The sequence below is a fragment of the Gymnogyps californianus genome, chromosome 19, assembly GCF_018139145.2.
Source record: "Gymnogyps californianus isolate 813 chromosome 19, ASM1813914v2, whole genome shotgun sequence".
Lineage (NCBI taxonomy): Eukaryota > Metazoa > Chordata > Aves > Accipitriformes > Cathartidae > Gymnogyps > Gymnogyps californianus.
In genome coordinates this window covers 11,535,415-11,555,924 of record NC_059489.1, presented here as the reverse complement: position 1 = coordinate 11,555,924, position 20,510 = coordinate 11,535,415, and the positions used below count along the sequence as shown (strand labels likewise).

The window sequence follows — 20,510 nt, the reverse complement described above, 5'->3', positions numbered from 1 at the left end:
CAGTCCCCCTCCTTGTGCCGGTGTGGTGCCGGGGGACAGATCCAGCTGGACTTGGGGACTGATCCGGCTGAAAACTGCCTGTCAAAACCACAGTGGGTTTCCTCTGCTGGCGGTGCTGCAGGTGGAGAACAGGGAGCCGACCTGGTGGCCTTGGCCATGCTGTGTGTCCCCCGCCATCCTGTGTGTGTCCCCCGTCTGCGCAGAGAGGTCTCAGGTGCTGATCCCTGCGGCTGGGGGAAGGTGGCACCGTCCCGCCCCAGCCAGGCTCTGCCGGACCCCAAATGAGCACCCGCACGTGGTGGCAGCCGGCGCGGGGTGGGCAGGAGGTGGCCAAAGCCTCCGGGCTCTGCCAGCGCTGGGTTGGCAACCCTCGTTTTGTGGCTCTGTGTGAAGGGAGCCTCATTAGGTCCCAAAACCTCAGTGCGGTGGGTGCAGAGGTGACCATTGTCCCACTGTCCCAGCTAAGAGCACCCAGAGGTGGCAGGATTGGGGCACCTCACAGGGATACTGTGACATCCTGGGGCAATGCTGGGGGCAGCAGGGCAGCGCCGGTGGGGCACGGCTGGGACGCCCAGGAAAGCCCCGGGGTGATGCTGGGGATGGTGGGGGATGCCGCGGGGAGATGGCTGGGACTCTTGGGAAAGCCCCGGGGTGCTGCTGGGGGCAGTGGGAGATGCTGAGGGGACGTGGCTGGGACTCCCAGGCAAGCCCTGGGGTGATGCCGGGGGCAGCGGGCTGGGGTACCCCGGGGTGCTGCCGGGGACGCCGGGGCAGCCGGGGCTGGGCCGCCTACGCCGTGTGCCGCCAGCGGCAGCAGCACCTCCCCGCTCCCCCCTCCTCCTCCTCCTCCTCCTCCTCCTCCTCCTCCTCCTCCCGGCTCCCTTCCCTCTCCCTTCTCCCAGAGCCAGCCCGGCCGGGGGAGGAGCCGGCCGCGCACAAAACCTCCCGCCCGGCCCCTCCGGCCCCCGCACCGGCACCGGCACCGGCGGCGGGGGGCGCCCAGCGCCCGCCCGGGGCCATGCGCGCCGCGGCGGGGCCGGGGCCGGCGGGGCCGGGGGAGGGCGGCGGCCGCCCGGGGCCATGAGCGCGGCGGCGGCGGCGGCGGCGGCGGCCGGGGGTGGGGGGGGCGGCGGTGGCCCCGGCCCCGGGCGGCGGCGGGGCGGCGGGGGGAGCCCGTCGGGGCGGCGGGCGGGGGGCGGGCGGCGGCGGCGCGCCCTGCGCTCCCTGGGCAGCCTGGCCGGGCGGCTGCTCCGCACCTGGGCGCGCCTGGCCGGGGGCCGCGGGAGGCGCCGCGCCGCCCCGGAGGACGATGAGGGCGGGTTCCGGGGGGGCGGCCCCGGGGGGGAGCGGCGGCGGCGGCGGCGGGCCGGGGGGGCGGCGGCGAGCGGGAGCGGGAGCGGGAGCGGGGGGGAGCGGCCGCCGGGCGCGCAGGGGCTGCGGAACCACGGGAACACCTGCTTCATGAACGCGGTGGTGCAGTGCCTGAGCAACACGGCGCCGCTGGCCGAGTTCCTGGCGCTGGGCCGCTACCGCGCCCGCGGGGCCGGCGCCGAGGTCACCCACCGGCTGGCCGCCCTGGTCCGCGCCCTCTGGACCCGCGACTACACGCCGCAGCTCTCCGCCGAATTCAAGGTACGGCCCCGCCGGGCGCGCCCGTCCCCGCGGCCTCCCGCCGCGCCCTGCCCTGCCCTGCGCATCCCGACGGCGCGTCCTGCTCCCGGCACCCACCGGCACCCCCAGCTCGCAGGACCTGCCGGCATCCCCCCCCCCCCCCACTCCCAGCACCCGCCAGCACCCCCTGCTCACATCACCCGCTCCCCTGCCTCACCCTCCCCGTGGACCTTGCCCTGCCAGACGCCCCCGGCCCCGCTGTCCCCCAGCCCTGCTGCCGTCACCCACCTCCGGCCGGGCTGCCTTCACCTGAGCTCTGACCTCCCTTGGGTGGGTGAGCTCCCAGCCACCCTACGGAGCCATAAGGGTGAGCACGATGCTGGCCGTGATGGTGGGGTAAGGCGGGATGGTGCCCCGGGAGCCCAGCTCAGTGGCCTCAGGCCCCGTCACTGAGTGCGTGTCACATCCCTGCTGGGCACGTGCCAGCGTGCTGCAGGCCTGCGCCTGGCTTGGGGACAGGGACAGGGTGTCGGGTGCAGGGCAGCGCTTCCAGCCTGGCACCGCAGCTCCCCACGCTCAGGGGTGCGTGTCCGCGAGTGACATTTCAGCGGGGACACGGTGCTGCAATTAAACTGCTGCTGCAATTAAACTCGGCAAAGTGCACGGAAGAGCTGCTGGGACCCAGGCCCCTTCCCGGGTCGGGGTTTCTGGCAGCTCCTGTGGCAGCAGCCGGGGTACCCGCTGCTCTGCCCCCCCCTTTGCCAGGGGGACCTGCCTGCCTCCCTTCCCTGCCTGGAGGGTGGCAGCACCCGCCCTGAAGGGACTGCCGGGATGCAGTGGGTGCTGCTGCGGGAGCTCATTGCCTTTAATTTCCTTGTAGCAAAGTAACCAGCTCTTGCAGTGCTGGGCACAATATTTCCATGCCCTCTGCTCCCAAACACACATGTTCCCTAGGCACAGAGCAAAAAAAAACCCCAAACTTCCACCCTTTGCTTTGAATTTCCTCCCTCCAGGTGGTTATTTGCATCTTCCGTGAATTTCCACCTTATTTTTTTTTAAATCTGCTTAAATAAGATTTTTAAAGTAAGAGCTGAGTCTGCAGCTCATTTTGCTTGAAGCCCATCCGCGGTGGCCTTGCTCCCTCTGCTTGTACCGGGATGCTTGTACTGCTGAGAGCAGGGCTGGGGGCAAGCGGGGCTGGCGTGGCGGGTGGCCGGAGAGGGTCTTGGCTCGGGGTGTTTCCCGGCGATGCTGAAGGTCTGATCCCTGTCCTGGCAGGTCCCGGCGTGCTGGTTAAAATCAGCACGGATGGTTGGGATTTAGCTGCATCAGCTGGTTAAAATCCACACGGATGGCTGGGGGTTTCTTGCTCCCGGTGCTGATTTTGGGGCTGAGCTCCTAAAATTGTCCTTTCCTGGCTCTGAGCAGCCACCACTGGCCCAGGCTCGGAGATGAGTCCTTGGGGACCCCCAGCTCTGCCTTTTGGGGTGCTCCCTGCCCCATGCATCCTGCTTTTTTGGGGTCAGGGACCCATCCTGGCTCACGCTGCTCCCCTGGGAGTCGCTTACACAGCTCTCGCAGGCTGGTGGCACCCTGGCGTCTGCTGGCGGCACATACCCCTGGCTGAGCCCCCGGGGCCACCGGCCACCCAGGCACATAGCTCCGCTGGGACCTCGGCCAGCTCGGCGAGGGAGCTGGCTTCGGCGCCGGCTTGGTGGCCTGATGGCACCCGATGGGCTCATCCTCCCCAGGCACCGCCTCGGCCCCACGGCATTCCCAGCCCCGTTCTTCCCACCGCGGCCCCCGCTGAGGGGGTAATCCCCCATAAGGGCATCGTGCCGCTCGCCTAACAGCGAAATTAATGCTGATTAGCCAAAATGCTGCGGCGTGGCCGATGGCTCGGTGGGGCGCAGGCAAAGAGCGCTCACCGTTAGGGCCTGATCCAGGCACGGGTGAAGTTGTGGATGCTGCCGTTGGCGGCACGGGGACCTGGGCTTTTGGGGCAGGGTGCCCAGAGGGAGCATCAGAGTGGTTTCATTGCCTCCGTGGCTCCTCCGGGCCCGATTCCTGTGCTGTGCATGGAGCTGCACGTCCTGCGGGGGGAGGCGAGGGGAGGGAGAGGTGGGGGGGATGCCCTGGGGAGCCCTGTGAGCACCTCCCGGGGACTCCCTGTGGGGCCGGGGGGAAGGAGGAGAGGGGCACGCGGAGGGCAGCCCCGGGCAGGGGGACCTGGCAGGGCTTTGGGTGGAGGGGCAGAGCCTGGCAGGGCAGGCAGCACTCCCTCCCCAGCACTGCCCTCGGGGGGGCTGGTGGGAACCCCCGGCACGTGGCTCCATCAGGGACATCTCTGGTCCCCCTCCCCGGTCTCACCTGCTCTGCTTCAGTCGGAGGGTGCTGAGTGCCAGGCTCCGATGGGCCCAGCATCCCCAGTTTTGGGGTGCAGGAGGTTTGCTCAGGGGCTTTCCTCCTGCCTGTGCGGGCAGGGCGGGCAGGGCAGGCAGCTCCCCTGCCTGCAGGCCACACATTTGCTTGACTGTTTGAACAGCCCTCATCTCTTCTAGGGACTTGGGTGGCTGGGCTGGCACTGCCAGCATCACCTGGCTGGGGAAACTGAGGCACGGGGCGGCATTGGGCTGGCTGCTGGTGATGGGGTGGCACACGCAGGCAGGGGCAGGCAGGGCCTGGGGAAGAGCTGCTGCCTGCTGGGGCATCCCAACGCTGGGAATTGCCTTCCCCTGGCTGTTACACAGAGTTGATGCTGTCGGAGTGCATGGGGCAGGTGACACCGGTGGGTCCCCGCAGGCTGGGCTTGCCTGTGTGGGTTTGTTGGGGTCTGCCCTGTCCCCTTGCCTGCAGCAAGCTGTCCCCTCCCGGCCTCATCCCGGCAGCTGAAAGCTGGGATACCACGGTGATGGGCCACAGACCTGCTGTCTTGGCCGTGTGTGCCGGTGTCCCCACTGCTCTGCTGTCCCCAGGGTGGCCGCGGTGTCCCTGCAGAGGCAGGACAAGGGCAGACGCTGTTGCAGGCAAGAAGCAGGGATGGGTTTTTGTGATGGGTGCTAACGAACCGACTGTTCGTTAGTGCCGGGCAGCGTGGCCTGAGGCTCAGCGCCTTCCCTGCCCGTCTCTTGCAGAACATCGTCTCCAAGCACAGCTCACAGTTTCGGGGGAACACGCAACACGATGCCCTCGAGTTCCTGCTCTGGCTGCTGGACCGCATGCATGAGGACCTGGGTGCCACCTCCCCTGCCCAGCAGAGCCGCGTCCCTGAGGAGGTGGGTGGCCCCCGCCGGGGTGGGTGCACACCCTGGCTTGGGGCGGGGAGGGGGGGGGGGGTGTCCATGCCAGGTCTGGGACTGGGGAAGCCAAGAGGTCCTGGGAGGGGGCGGGCTGGAGTTGTCCCCCCTGCCCCGCTGTGGGATGGGGATGCGGGTGATGTGGTTTGGCCGGTGCATGGGGGGGAGGCTGGCAGGGTCCGGGTGCTGCGGGGCTGGGCTGGGTGGTTGGGGTGCTGGGAGAGCGTGACGGTGTTGGCAGGAGCTTGTCCAGCTGAGCACCCCAGTTGTGGTGGGCACCCTGGTTCTTGGGGTTGCTCGGTGAGGAGGAGATCCAGCCCCCCCGCCGTCCCTCCCTGCCTCCAGCTAAGCCCGCTGTAATTACAGCGCTCAGCGGCTTTGCTGCTGGCAAAACGAGTAATTAAGTCTCCCTTCCTCCATCTGCGCTCATGGCATCGCCCTGGCCCTGCCTGCCTGCCTGCCTGCCTGTGCCTGCCTGCCTGCCGGGGCGCTGCCTGTTGCAGCGGATGGATTTGTGCAGCCGGCGTTTGCCGCGTTGGCTCGGCTCAGCAGCGTGCTGTCCCCGCTTTGGGGGTGATGCCTGCCTTGGGCACGGGGGTCCTGGGAGCAGCTTCATCCTCCCTGTCCCCGGCATGGGGCATCGTGGCTGTGGCCGAGGGGTGCGGGTCGGGGACCCCGCGGGCAGCCCCTGCCCGGCCTCCAGCCTCGCATGGCCACAGCTCCGTCCCGCGTGGGACAGCTCAGCTGTGGTGCCCATCTCCAGAGCCTCTGGCCGGGGCAGCCCTGTGGCTTCCAGCCCTACTTGGCCGGAGGGCTGCAGCCATTCCTGCGCTGAGCTGAGCCGTCCTCAGCCCTGCCCGCTTTTCTCCAGAGGTGTGTGGATACCCCAGACTGTTTGGGAGAGCCTGGCAGCGGGCAGCTCCCATTGCTCGCTTGTTAAATGCGAGGTGCCAACGCGTGCCATGGGCTGCGGCGTGACGCCGGCGGTGCCCTCGGCTGCCCGCGCTGGAGGCGGTGCCGTGGCAGTGCCTGGGCGCCTGCCTGGCTCCAGGGATGGGACCCTCTGTGTCCCCTCCAGCAGCCTCGGTTTTGCTCAGCCTCCCCCAGCCCCTCACCGCGGTCTCAGCCCCTTTTGGGGGGTGCCACCCGAGTGGCACCCATGTGCCCATGTCCCTGCGGAGAGGGTGCCCCGTGGGGGTCGTGAGCCTGAATAAATGGCTTTGAAGTGCCTGGATGGAGCTGGGCACACACGCACCCGTCCTGGGTTTGGGCAGCATGGGCTGGGGGAGGAGGGTTTGCGCAGATACCGAAGGATGGGGTGGTGGGGACAGTTTGCTCCTGGTCAAGCCTGTGCCGAGGCTCGGGGACCGGGGGAGCTCAGCTGTTGGAAGGCAGAAGGCGAGGAGCTCGGTGGTCCAGGGCACGGAGCCAGGCAGGCTGGAGGGGTGGAAATACCCTCCTGGCTGTTTGATGGATGCCCATGAGGTGTCTGCCGTGGCACCCAGCGGGCTCTGGGGCCACTCGGGTGGGGACCAAGGCTTGGCTGCCGGGAGGGCTGGAGGAGGCGGCGTCCCCTGGGGTTTTGGGGGCCGTGTGGGGCACAGACACAGTCCAGGTCCCCTCTGTGCCACACCAGATGGACCCCAGCCCCAGGCAGACCGTAAGGACACGTCAGGCTCAGCAGGACCCGGTGCCAGCAGATGGCACAAGGAAAATCCACCTCCCGCCAAATACCTCATTGATTTTCGGTCCTGCTCATCATGACACCAAAAACTCCTCTTCTTACCCCAAAACAGCCCAGTCCTTTCCCAAGCTACTGAGGCTCCTTTCTGTGACATCTCTTCTGCCATCAGGCTCCATGTGCCTGTAGCAGGGGGTGAAGCCGGTGGCTCCTGGCCCCTGTGCGCAGGGACGGGGGCTCCCTGTGGTTCCCAGGGCAGCGGGCAGGCAGGGAGACAGCAGGCAGGATGCAGGCAAGGAGGTGTCTCCTAACCAGGCAGGTTTGGCTGTGTAACATGGTCACGTCCCAGTGTCCCCGTTCCCTGCGGAGTGGAGCAGAGGACCTGGCTCCTCTCGCAGTGTCCTGTGTGCAGGGCACGTCTTGCCTCCCGCAGCCGGTGCTGACATCCCCCAAATGTGGCAAAGGCAGCTGCCCCCCCCGGCCAGGCGTCCTGCCTTTCCTTGGGATGGAGGAAAGGATCCTGTGCGGCCCTGGGAGTGAGCGGCAGGGATGCAGGCAGCGTGCCAGCGCCGTCCGCAGCATCAGTCCCTGCCAAGAGCAGGCAGAGCAGAAGCTGTGCCTCAGTTTCCCCATGCACCAAGCAGAGGGGATGGAGAGAGGGCTCCCTGGTGCAGGGCTCCTCGCCCACCCCGAGGCAGCGTCCGGCCCACGGAAGAGCCGGTTTCTCTCAGGAAGGGGGCTCAGTGCTGCTCTTGCTGTGGCTCAGGGATGTGCCATGGGCTTGCCAGGGAGAATGGGTGCAGGCACCCAGCTAGGGAGCACGGCTGGCTGCGGTGGCTCAGGGTGCTGGGAGCTGCTGGATCAGGCCCAGAGAGAGGTCAGGTGTCTGTGGTGTGGGGGAGAGGCGGTCGCCCCGCTGTCCGGGGACAAGATGGGGGATGTGGTGGCATGGGGAGGTGGCCGAGGGATGGGTCGGCAGCGGAGCAAGCGCTCCCCACGGCTGCCTCCCCTGCCAGCTCGGGGGATGCTGGTGGAACGGCACTGCTCCCACCGCCTGCGCCAGACACGTGGCCCCTGAAAGCCCAGTTCTGGGACACTGGGTCGGGGTGCTGGGTGCCCTGCCTAGGTTTGGCATGCTGGGTGCTGTGCCAAGTCCTGTGCCTGGGCTCAGTGTGCTGGGTGCCATGCCAGGGTGCTGTGCCTAGGTTTGGCATGCCGGGTGCCGTGCGTGGGCTCAGGGTGCTGTGTTATTCTGGGTGCCATGCCTGGGCTTGGGGTGCCGTGCTGGGCTGCTGTGCCTGGGCTTGACATGCCAGGTGCCACGCTGGGTGCCGTGCCTGGGCTTGCCGCTGGTAAAGGGGAAACACGCAGCAGCGAGGCTGCTTTTCTGGGCGGCACTGCAGCCCCGCGCTGGCACACCCGCCTGGGAGGGCATCGCGCCAGCCGGGGCTTTTTTTAGCTCCCTGGTTCTGGTGATTTGCATGCGGTTAATTCGTGCCTAGCCGTGTTTGCCTCAGGCGGGTGCAAGCACAGGAACGTGCACACCCGCTCCAGGAGCTCGTCTCGCAGACACACGGACACACACAGACACGTGGACACCTGCCCGCTGCAGCATCCCCCCGTCTCGCCCACCCGTGCCCCAGCTCCCCACAGCACAGCCAGTCCTAGCACCCATGGGTGCATTTGCCGGCACAGTGGGTGCCAGGTTGCTGTGGGCACCTCCCTGCTGCGGCTGCTGACCTTGCAGGCATGTGCCCACGGGTGCTGGGGCTCCTTGCGGGGGGACGTTGTGGGGGGACCAGCTTTCCCCCCGCCAAGGTTTTCCCTGCCGGAGGTGCCCATGTTGCAGCGTGGATAAGCCAGCCCAGCCGACTCACCCAGGATTTCCCTCCTGGAGCATTTCAGCCAGGCTCGAATGTGTTTCCAGCTCCAATTCCTTGGTGTCCAGAAGCTCCCAACACCAGGGCCGCAGCTGGTCAGATGGGACATACCCCAAAATTTCCCCAGGAGAAGGCACGCAGGGAGCCTGGAGGGCATGGCAGTGCCGGGCTGGCGGGTGCTGGGCAGGGTCACTTTGGCATCACCGTCAGCCTGTCCTCATGCCGTGGGGACGCCCCGAAGCTGGGCTTGGTTCAATGGGACGTGTCCCCAACCCCTCAAGGGTGAGGGGTCACCCTGGTACCTCTCTCACCCCGCTTGTCTCTTGCCCCCGCAGCCCGGCGAGGACGGGAGCGGCAGTGCCAGCAGCTCCCCGCCGGCCGCCCAGCATCCCCGCGGGCAGAGCTTCGTGCAGAGCCACTTCCAGGCGCAGTACAGGTGAGCGGGGAGGGCCGGATCCTGCCCGGCCGGGGGCTTCGCCCTCCTGCGAGCCCCGGGCAGCGCTGGAGGGGCTTTGCTGGCGGGTGGCCGGACTCTGTGAGCCCAGGGGAGGGATGAGTTGGGGAGCGCCCAGCCCTGCAGAGGGGCTCCGTCCATCCGGACGTTTCTTACTCCGCTTCAATGCCAGCAAATATTTTTGCAAGTGCTGAAGAGGACACGGGGAGGGTCAGAGCCCAAAGCCCCATGGCAGTGAGCGGGGTATCCTGCCCGCTCCCCGCCCCTGTCACAGCCCCGGGGCTCCCGGTAATTAGCTCGGAAGCTCAGGGAGCAGCAAAATTAAGATGGGGCTGTGTTTTATTTGCACGGTGCAACGCTGGCGGCGTTGTCTGGGCTGTGCGGGTGCAGCGGGGTGGGGGTGACGGGCCGGGCAGCTCTTGGCTGGAGGGGGTGAATTGTTTTATTAAGGACTGATCCAGAGCAGGGTCTGAACCGCATCCTGGGGTGGTTTTTGGTGCAGGTGGATGCCTGGTCCTTGGCAGCGAGGGCACAGAGGGTGACATCAGCCACATCCAGTGTCACCTCTTGGCATGGAGGTGGACATGGGCAGACCCCAGCCCTACCCGACCCACCACACGCCTTCCCTGGGCATTTCATGCCCCCTGCCTTCAGAGACCCCACCGCCCACCTCGCCTTGGCCCTAACGAACCCTTAAGTGGTTCCCTTTGTTATCACTGCCCCAGGGTGGGGAGAGCCACCAGGAGATGGCTTCTGCCAGGACAGCTGATTTTGCACCGTGATGGCAGTTCAATGGCAAAAGCAAGGCGGCTGCTGAGCCGGCAGGGCTGGGAGGGCTCAGCCTGGGGAGACAGGCAGGGCTGCAGGCAGGGGTTGGGCAGGGGATGCCCTGGTTGTCCTCTGTCGGCGCTGCTGGCTTGGTGGTGGCAGGTGGTGGAGCAACCCAGTAAGGCGTGGTGTCCCTCAAGGGTCCATACTGGGTCCAGTACAATTTAATATCTTCATCAGTGACCTGGTGGGATTGAGCGCAGCCTCAGCGAGTTGGCAGGTGACACCAAGCTGAGGGGTGCCATTGATCACTAGAGGGAGGGGATGCCATCCAGAGGGGCCTTGATGGGCTGGAGGAGTTGGCCCATGTGAACCTCATGAAGTTCCACCAGGCCAAGTGCAAGGTCCTGTGCTTGGGTTGGGGCAATCCCTAGTACCAGTACAGACTGGGTTGTGAATGGAGAAGGACTTGGGGATACTGGTGGATGAAAAATGGGACGTGAGCTGGCAATGTGCGCTTGCAGCCCAGAAAGCCAACCATATCCTGGGCTGCGTCACAAGAAGCGTGACCAGCAGGTCGAGGGAGGTGATTCTCCCCCTCCACTCTGCTCTGGTGAGACCCCCCCAGAGCACTGCGCCCAGTTCTGCGGCCCCCAGTACAAGACAGACATGGGCCTGTTGGAGCGGGTCCAGAGGAGAACTGGTCAGAGGGCTGGAACACTTCTCCTGTGAAGACAGGCTGAGAGAGTTGGGGTTTTTCAGCCTGGAGAAGAGAAAGCTCTGGGGAGACCTGATTGCGGCCTTTCAATATAGAAAGGGGGCTTCTAAGAAAGCTGGAGAGAGACTTTTTACCAGGGTCTGTAGTGACAGGACAAGGGGCAACCGTTTTAAACTGCAAGAGGGTGGGGTTAGATTGGACATCAGGAAGAAATATTTTGCAACGGGGGCGATGAGGCACTGGAACAGGCTGCCCAGAGAAGCTGGGGATGCCCCATCCCTGGAAGTGTTCAAGGCCAGGCTGGATGGGGCTTTGAGCAACCTGGTCTAGTGGAAGGTGTCCCTGCCCATGGCAGGGGGGGTTGGACGGATGGTCTTTGAAGGTCCCTCCCAACCCAAACCATTCTGTGGTTCTATCACAGGATTCGGGATCCAGGTTGTCCCAAGCCTGTCCCAGAGGACCAGCATGGGGATGCCCCCGCATGTGGGTGATGGGGCACCCCACATGTTCATCTGGCTGAGACTCACGAGATGCTCGGGTGGGCCAGCATCTGGCCACCCTGTCCCCGTGCCATGGCATTGCAGGCGTGAGGGGGCACATCTGGCATCACGAGTCCTTCCTCCTCTCTCAATTAATCCCTCGCCCTATATGAAAAAAAGGCGCTTTAATTATCCACCCCCTTCTCCGTGCCAGAGCCCGTCTGTGTGCAAAAGGATTTATTAATTTGTGCGGCTGCTTCCCGCGGAGCTCGGTGGCTCTTTGAGGTGACAGATAAGAAGGACTCAGGATTTTGATTTGGTTTTTAATTTATTTTTCCCCTTTTTTTGTCGAATAAAAAGGAGGAAAAAAAAGAAATAAAAAAGACAGACTTAAAAAGAAATAGGAGGTAAGGTGGTTGTTGGTATTAAAGGTTCATTTAAGCCAGGCTTTGGTGGAGCATCTCATGTGAGATGCTGTGGGAGATGGGGAAACCTCCCTGCTGGTGGGGGGACGTGGTCCTCCCCGGTGGCCCCATGCCCCCCAGCAGAGCGGACGTGTCTCCCCTCACTGTCCCCAGGGCTCCCGTGGAGCCGGTGGCTGTGCCGTGGCAGGGACTGGGCAGGCTGAGCCAGCAGCCCCGGGGAAGCCGGTGGCGTCCGTGCGGCACCGCCCGTGTCCTGGCCGCAGGGCTGGACACTGCCACCGTCCGCACGCTGGCAGGCTGGGAATGGGAGTGCTGGGAGTGCAACCATGGTGGGTGCAAGATCCGGCCCTGCGGTGGTGGTGGGGATACAGCCGTGGGAGGTGCAGGATCTGACCCTGTGGTGCTGATGGGGATACCACCCCGTCGGGTGCAGGATCCGGCCCTGCGGTGGTGGCAGGCAGCTGCTTCCCAGCAGGTGGATGGGGAGCGCGGCAGGACCGTGGTGTCCCCTGGGTGCAGCTTGCCGGTGGGACGGTCCCCAGCCGGTGCCACCACCACCCCTGCCTCTGGCCGTGGGTGCCAGGGTGGGCAAGAGCCAGCAGTACCTCCCTAGGGAACACACTGGGGTTTGTCACGGGGCTGCAGGCAGCTGCCCTTCTGCTGCCCATCACCGCCTCCTCCCTGCAGCCCAGCCACAGCCCTGCTTTTCAGGAGGGGCCCTGTCCCCTCCCAGCACCCCAAGGCGTTGTCCCTGCTTAACACCCACCTGGGCAGGCTGGGGTCACCCCAAAGCCTCCAGGAGCCAGAAGCCACCCTGGGCTCTGCGAGTCCTTGGGAGAGGGAGGAGAATTTGAGAGGATTTTGGGGCTACAGCCACGCATGGCAGGGGGAGAGCCCCCAGCCCTGGGATTTCACGCTGGCTTCTCTAGCACCAGTTACTGCAGGCACCCTTGTTAGGTTTCAGAGTGAACAGACCATTGGCCTGGGCAGGCAGGTATGGGCTGTGGTGACTCACCCTGGCAGGAGGTCATGCAAACCCTCCATGATGCTAGGGCCATCCGAGCCTTGTGGGATGTGGTACCCAGGGCGTGGTACCCAGGGCGTGGTACCCAGGGTGCGGTACCCGGGACACAGTACCAGTGGCAGGGCGCTGCAGCCCCAGGGTGGGGACTCTGGGGATGCCGTCCCCACGCTGGTGACACGCCCCTGCCATGTTTCGCAGGTCCTCCCTGACGTGCCCTCACTGCCTGAAGCAGAGCAACACCTTCGACCCCTTTCTGTGCATCTCCTTGCCCATCCCGCTGCGCCAGACCAGGTAAGCCCAGCCCTGCACCTCCCCAGCCGCTCACCGGCACAGTGAGAGGCACAGCCACCAGCCAGTGGGGTTTTGGCTCCAATTAGAGTAATTTGCATATTTGGGGGTAAATAATTAATTTGGGAGGTGGCAGCAGCATTGGGACAGGTGACGGCCACCGCTGCAGGAGCTGTGTCCGATGGGTGTTTGCTATCCCGGAGTCAGAGCCGCCACACTGGGACACGGATCCCTCTGGCATGGTCATGAGCGGCATCGGGTCTCAGCGCGGCGCGCGGTGGCTTTCCCCACTGAGGTGTGTGTGTCCTCCCCCCGGTGTCCCCAGGGCTCTCAACGTCACCCTGGTGCTGCAGTGCGAGCGCTGGCGGTTCGTGCGGGTGGGGCTGGCCGTGCCCCTGCTGGGCACCGTGGCCGAGCTGCGGGAGATGGTGGCACGGGAGGGACGCATCCCCCCAGAGCAGGTAACGGGGCGGGGGCGGGACACACCGGGGGGGCCGCACACACACAGCCCCCCCCAAGGGACGCTGAGGGTGCTGGGTGCCGTCCCGCAGGTGATCCTGGCCGAGGTGTCCCCGCGGGGCTTCCTGCGCTCCCTGGGTGACGCGGAGGAGCTGGGTGCTGCCGGGGAGGGGGCTCCCCTCTACGCCTTCCAGCCCCCCCCTGCCCGCCGCGCAGGTACCGCCCCCCTCCTGTCCCAGTTGGCTGGCGGCTGGCCACCTGCACAGCCCTGATTGGTTGGGAGCGGCTTGTGCGGTGCTGGGTGTGGTGGGATGGGAGGTGTGCTGGGGGAGGCGGGAGCATCCCTGGGATTGGTGGGAGGTGGTGGCTCCCGTCGCTGTGATTGGTGGGGGAGTGGTGTTCTGTCTGCTGTGATTGGTCAGAAGCAGCTGCTCTCCACTGGGATTGGAGGGAGGTGGTGTCTGCTGGGATTGGTGGGAGACTGATAGCCTTTGCTGTGATTGGTGGGAGGCAGGTGTGCTTTGCTGTGAATGGTGGGAGTCTTGTTTCTGCCCACAGCCCCATGATTGGTTGGAAGCAGGTATGCTCTGCTGTGATTGGTTGGAGGCAGGTGTGCTCTGCTGTGATTGGTGGTAGTCTTGTTTTCCCCTCTCCCCTCCTGCCCGTGATTGGTGAGAGGCAGGAGTGCTCTGCTGTGATTGGTGGAGACAGTGTCCCCTGGGCTGTGATTGGTGGGAAGCATGGGCATGCAGGAGGCAGCGCTGCAGGCAGGGGAATGCAGGCAGCCCCCAGCAGCAGGCAGGGGACCTGGCAGGGGGGTCTCGCTGCGGGAGAGGAGCCTGGGCACTAATTAACGCCTGTCAGTGCTAAACGGGAGCCCCTTAATTACCTGCCACCGGCGGGGCGGGGGGCCGGGCACCCACCCCTGCCCTGCCCTGCCCTGCCCTGCCCTGCCTGCAGGGTGCCCCCGCAGCCTGCCCGCCTCCCCGGGGGCAGCCCAGCCGGAGGGGCAGCGCCTACTGCCCGCTGCTGCCCGCTCCTCCGACTGCCTGCACCGCGGGGCGGGCGGCCGCATCCTGCTGCTGCTCTGCAACACGGCGGGCACCGGCCCCCAGCTCGCCAGGTACCTGCTCACCCTGCCTGCGCTTTGCCTGCGTGCCGCCCTCCCTTCCTTCCCCCCGGTGGGAGGGGGCACGGGGGTGTCCCCCCTCAGCCGGGTGTCCCCCACTGTCCCCAGGTTCGGGCCGCCGCTGGTGCTGCGGGAGGAGCGGGGCGTCTCCTGGGAGCAGCTCCAGCAGAGCATCCTGGTCCAGCTGCGGGCCCTGCTGCGGGGAGAGGTGCGGGCGCAGGTGAGGCGGAGGGGGGGACACTGCTGTCCCCTCCCGGGGCACGCTCGGCCAGGGCTGCTGGCACCTGCTGCCACCGTGGCCGTGGTGGGGATGGAGCTGTGGGTGGCTGTGGTGACTCCATGGGTGGCTGTGGTGTCTCCATGGGTGGCTGTGGTGGAGCTGTGGGTGGCCATGGTGTCTCCATGGGTGGCCGTGGTGGAGCTGTGGGTGGCCGTGGTGTCTCCATGGGTGGCCGTGGTGGAGCTGTGGGTGGCCGTGGTGTCTCCATGGGTGGCCGTGGTGGAGCTGTGGGTGGCCATGGTGTCTCCATGGGTGGCCGTGGTGGAGCTGTGGATGGCCATGGTGTCTCCATGGGTGGCCAGCGGTGCAGCCGTGAGTGGCCGTGGTGGCACCATCACTGGCCATGGTGTCTCCATGGGTGGCCGTGGTGGAGCTGTGGGTGGCCGTGGTGGAGCTGTGGGTGGCCATGGTGTCTCCATGGGTGGCTGTGGTGGAGCTGTGGATGGCCATGGTGTCTCCATGGGTGGCCAGCGGTGCAGCCATGAGTGGCCGTGGTGGCACCATCACTGGCTGTGGTGTCACCATGGGTGACCATGGTGGAGCTGTGCTTGGCTGCAGAGTCACCGTGGGTGGCCAATGGTGTCGCCGTGGGTGGTTGTGGTGGCCCTGGGGGTGGTGGTGGTGTTGACGCACGTGGCTGATGGTCACTGTGGGTGGCCATGCTGTCCCTGTGGGTGGTCATATTCGCACTGCAGGCAGCCAGTGATATCCCTGTGAGTGGCCGTGGTGTCCCTGTGAGTGGTCGCATTGTCCCTATGGGTGGCCAGTGGTGTCACCATGGGTGGCCACAGCATCACTGTGGGTGGCCGCAGTGCCACCCAGCTCCCACGGCAGAGCAGCCCCAGCCCAGCCACCTCCCCAGCACCCAGGTACCACCACCCCAGGGGTGCTGGTGTCCCCGTGCTGTCCCTTTGCCCCCCAGCCACACCACAGCCAGCAGGACGGGTCATCCCCCAGCCCCGTGTCCCTGTCCCCACGGGTGTCCCCTGCCAGCCCGGCCACGGGGACCAAAGAAATCTGATTTTTGGGGCTTTTTTTGTCCTGTGTCACAACGCACAGCTCCCCCCGGGTGCTGCTGGAGGGCAGGGGGGGCTCTGCCCCCCAACCAGCCCCACAGCCCCCTCTCCCCTTGCAGGGCGTGGGAGCCCTCTTCCGCATCCGCCTGGCCGGGGGCTCGGCCCCCTGCGCCTACCTGTCCCCGCAGGACCCCCACCCTCTCTGCCACCCCGCCGTTGACAGGTAAGGACACTGCAGGGGCAGGATTGTCCCCAGACTGTCCCCTCGTTCCCTGGGAGTGGCCAGTGGTGTCACTGTGGCTGGTCACAGTGTCCCTGTGGGTGGCCGTTACATCGCTGTGCATGGTCGTGTTGGCACCACGGGTGGCCAGAGGTGTCCCTATGGGTGGCCCGTGGTGTCACCATGCGTGGCCACAGTGGTGGCCACCACAGTCCCCGGGGAACTGGGTCCCCAGCCCCGTGTCCCTGCCGTGGGTGCTGTGTGGGGCGGGGTGGCAAGGAGGTGGCCCCATGGGGAGGGGGGGGCTTGGGGAGCATCTCACCTCGTCCTCGCCCCCCAGAGCCCTGCAGCTGAGCGGGGCAGGTGGCCCTCCCCACGTGAAGCTGACGGTAGAGTGGGACCTGAGCACCAAAGAGCGGTGAGTCTCATGCACCCAGGGGTGGGTGGGGACACCCCAGCACCCAGGTCACCCTCCCTGACCCCCCCCCCGGTGTCATGTCACCCCCCCCCAGCCTTTTCGGCAACATCCAGGAGGAGGTGGTGCAGGACGCGGAGAGCGTGCAGCTGCAGCAGCAAGCGCACCGGCAGCAGCACAGCTGCACGCTGGACGAGTGCTTCCAGCTCTACACCAAGGAGGAGCAGGTACTGGGCACCCTGCCAGGCGCGCGGGCAGCGGGCACCCTGCCCGCACCCTGCCCGCACCCTGCCCGCACCCGGCAGAGCCACCGCCGAGGGCAAGCCCTGCCCACGGCACGGCGGCTGTCGGTGTTTGCGGTGCCGGGGGTGGCTTTGGAGGTGGCAGGGGTGTGTTGGGGAGGGAGGTGGCCGTGGCATGTGGTGTCCCCAGCTGGCCCCGGACGACGCCTGGCGCTGCCCGCACTGCAAGGTGCCCCAGCAGGGCACGGTGAAGCTGAGCCTCTGGACGCTGCCCGACATCCTCATCATCCACCTCAAGCGCTTTCGCCAGGTAGCTGAGCACCGGCACAAACTCACCACGCTGGTGAGGTTCCCCCTGCGGGGTCTCGACATGGCCCCCCACGTGGCGCAGCGGGGCCAGGCCGGCGGGCAGCTGTTGGGGCACTGGGCGCCCTGGCAGCCCCCCCTCTGCCTGCCCCCGAGCTCCCCCCACGACTACCTCTACGACCTGTACGCCGTCTGCAACCACCACGGCAGCATGCAGGGCGGCCACTACACCGGTGAGCGGTGGGGGGTCCGTGGCGGGGCTCGGGGTGCGGAAGCGGGGTGGGGGGCACTGCAGGGGGAGTGCCACGGGGCAAGGTGCGGGGGGGGGGGTGCTGTGGGGCATGGTATGGGGCTTGGGGGCACTGCGGGGGGGTATGCCTTGGGGTATGGCATGGGGTTGGGGCGCAAACCGTGCTGTGCCATGGGGTGAGGTGTGGAGTTTGGGGGCACTGCCAAGGGGTGTGCTGTGGGGCACGGTGTGGGATTTGGGGGCACCTCAAAGGGTGTGCTGTGGGGCATGGTGTGGGATTTGGGGCACCCTCAAAGGGTGTGCTGTGGGGCACGGTATGGGGTTTAGGGGCACGGCAAGGGGGTGTGCCATGGGGAATGGCATGGGGTTGGGGGGCCCTGCAGGGTTGTGGTGTGGGGCATGGAGTGGGGTTTGGGGGCACGGCGTGGGGTTTGGGGGCACCGCAGGGGGTGTGCCATGGGGTACAGCATGAGGTTGGGGGGCACTGGAGAAGGGTGTGCCACGGGGCATGGCACAGGGTTTGGGGCCCCTGCAGGGGGATGTGCCATGGGGCACAGCACAGGGGAGCCGGGGCGCAGGGGACACGCAGGATGGCGTTGCAGCCATGCCAGGGCAGGCGTGGCGCTGGGACGTGCCCCCAGCAGCATCCTGCACCCCCAGGCTGTCCCTGCGCCGTGGGGCTCATGCTCCCCACTGCACGCTGGGGGTGGGGGTGGCCTGGGGCGGGGTGGGGGGGCAGGGCAGAGTCCGTGTCCCCCCCTCACCCCCTGCCCTCAGCCTACTGCTGCAACGCCCTGGACGGGCGGTGGTACAGCTACGACGACAGCAGGGTGGAGGGGGTGCAGGAGGCGGAGGTGAGCACCCGCAGCGCCTACATCCTCTTCTACCAGCGCCGCAACGCCGTGCCTGCATGGTCGGCCGGCAGCTCCGTCAGGGGTGAGCACCCCCACCTCCCTGTCTGCCTGCGCCCCGACAGTGCCCGGGCGCCCCAAGGCCACCACCCCGGGCATGCATGGCACGGCCGAGTGCACACGCGGGCACGCAGAGTACAGCGCATGCACGTGCAGCAGAGCCCAATGGGTGTGCGTTCAGCGCATGCACACACGGTGTGGCGTATGCGCACAGAGCACAGCTGCATGCACGCACAGTATGGCGCACACACAGAGCACTAACGCGTGTGCGCACGGTATGGTGTGTGCACATAGCACAGCTGCATACACACGCATGCACACCTGTGCATGGACAGTACGGCAGGCACCTACACACACAGCATAGCTAAGTGTGCACACGTGCACGTGCATGCCTGTGCACACTGGCATGCAGTGTTGTGCACACACAGCACAGCCACGTGCACACCCTTGCGCACGTGTGCATGAACAGGCACACATGCACACAGCCGCACAGCCCAGCCGAGCGCGCATACGTGCACACGCACGTGCACGCAGGTGCACAGCGTGGTGGGCACGCAGTCGCACAGCACAGCTGGCGTGTGCAGCATCGCAGGTGCACACACACCCGTGTGCTTGAAACTGCAGCCACGTAGCACGCAGCATGGCGTGCTCACGCTCGCCACGCGCTTGTGCGCACACACATACATGCATGTGCACACACAGGTGCGCACACAGCTGGTCGCAGCCCGTGCTCCCCCATTGCTAAGCACCCCTGGGTGCCGCAGCAGCGACCGCCCCGGGGTGGGGGCACGGCAGGACCCCTCGCCCCGCAGCCTGGCCCAGCCTCCCGCTCCCCGCAGGCTCCACCGCCTCCTCGCTCTCGGATCACTGGCTGGCCCGCCTGGGCGGCAGCACACGCAACACCACGGCCTCGCGTCCCTCGGCCACCCGGCCCTCCCCGCCCGGCACCCCCGATGCCACCGCTGCCCCGGAGAAAGGTGATGCTGAGCACCCCCTCCCCGCCCCAGGCTGGCTCCCAGATCCTCCCACTTATTTTTTTTTTTTTTTTAATTGCAGGTGGCTTCGAGGCCAGACCCTTGGTGCGGGGCGTCCAGGGCCGCAGCCTCAGCGTCAAGCTCTCGCCCGCCGGTGGTCCCCCCAGGGCTGTGCCCCCGCGCTGGTCCTTCGCCTGCAAGGAGCGGGGCCGGCCGGGGGTCCCGGGGGAGCTGGTGGCCTACCTGGAGTCAGGGCGCCGGCCCCGCTGCACCCACCGCTCCCTCCTCCCGCTCCGCACGGGTGGGGAGAGCGGCCCCGACACCCCCCCGGCCCCCAGCCCCGTGCCAGCCGGCCCCCCGAAACAGCCCAGCAAGGGGCAGGAGGAGCCAGGCACCCCCCGAGCCCCCCGTCAGCCCCTCCGTGTGCCTGTGCTGCAGCGAGCTGCCAGCACTGGCGCCGAGGGGTCCCTGCGCCAGCCCCCCAAAAGCCAGAGCAGCCCGGGGCGGAGCGGGGAGGGGACGGGGGGGCTCCGCCGCCCTGGGCTGCCACGGCCGGAGGGGGACACGGGTGTCCCCCCGGCATGCCTGTCCCCTGGCCCGGTGGCCATGGCGCGCTCGCAGAGCTCAGCGAGCCTCCCCCTGCGCCCCAAGGGGGGCCTGCGGCGCTCGGCCTCGCTGGGCAGGGGCACGGGGGGGCCCCCCCTGCCTGCCCGCGGTCCCCCTGGGGCCACGCTCCAGCGGGGACGGCAGCCCACGGGCTTGCTGTGCCGCCCGGCCGTGCCCGAGTCCAGCTTCTGAGCCAGGGCCGGTGGGCATCCCCACCCGGGGCAGCCCGAACCAGGGGCTCCTCAACTGGGGCCCTCCTGAACTGGGGGCTCCCAAACTGGGGCTATCCCAAACTGGGGGTGTCTCAACCCAAGGGCTCTTGAACCAGGGGATCCTAAGCAAGGGCATCCCAAAGCAGGGTCATCCTGAACCAGGAACATCCCAACGTGGGGGCGTCCCAAACCGGGGCATCCTGATCTGGGGGCTCCTGAACTAGAGGCTCCCAAACCAGGGCATCCCCAAACTGGAGGTATTCAGGTATCCCAAAGCTGGGTCATCCCAAACCAGAGGCTCCCAAACTGGGGGGCATCCCAAACTGGGAGCACCCTAAACTAGAGGCTCCTAAATCAGGGCATCCCAACCCAGGGCATCCCAACCCAGGGGCATCGGGCACTCGCCTCCCCATGCCACTTCCCAGGGAGCGGGCAGGCAGGCAGGCAGGCAGGCAGGCGCGGGCTCCCCGGCTCTGCCAGCTCTAAGACGTGAGAGTATTTATTGTACCAGGAGAGTTTTATTCAGAGACGCTTTTTGTTTTCTAAAAGGCGACTATTTTGGGGGGCGGGCGGGTCCCCCACACCAAGGTCTATGCAATACGCGATTCCTCCAGCCAGCTTTTGTACGCGGGGGCTGCGGCCGCACCGCCGGCGGTTTCTATTAAAGACACGTGAAAGGAGCCCGGTGCGGTGCCTGGGGGCAGCGTCCATCCCAGGGGATGTACCCGAGGGTGGGAAGGGCTTCGTGTCCCATCGGTGGTGGTCCCAGTGCTGCGTGTGTGCTGTGAATTGGGGTGGTGGGGATCAGCCTGGGAGCAGGGCTTGGTGGGGTCAGTGGTGGCCAGATCCTGCCCTGGTGCGGTGGC

The 20,510-nt window shown here is 66.8% G+C and overlaps 1 protein-coding gene across 1 annotated transcript; it reads left to right on the top strand.

The window, feature by feature from the left end:
* Positions 1-609: 609 nt before the first annotated feature.
* USP43 (ubiquitin specific peptidase 43) lies at positions 610-19,624 on the top strand. The gene is made up of 17 exons (XM_050908665.1): positions 610-703; positions 903-1,035; positions 1,404-1,632; positions 4,746-4,886; positions 8,804-8,904; positions 12,535-12,627; positions 12,950-13,085; positions 13,176-13,299; positions 14,044-14,206; positions 14,321-14,432; positions 15,628-15,731; positions 16,069-16,146; positions 16,241-16,370; positions 16,576-16,924; positions 17,719-17,877; positions 18,692-18,829; positions 18,909-19,624. The coding sequence occupies exons 1-17, from the start codon at positions 610-612 to the stop codon at positions 19,622-19,624; spliced, it is 3,000 nt and encodes a 999-aa protein (XP_050764622.1).
* The last annotated feature ends 886 nt before the right edge of the window (positions 19,625-20,510 follow it).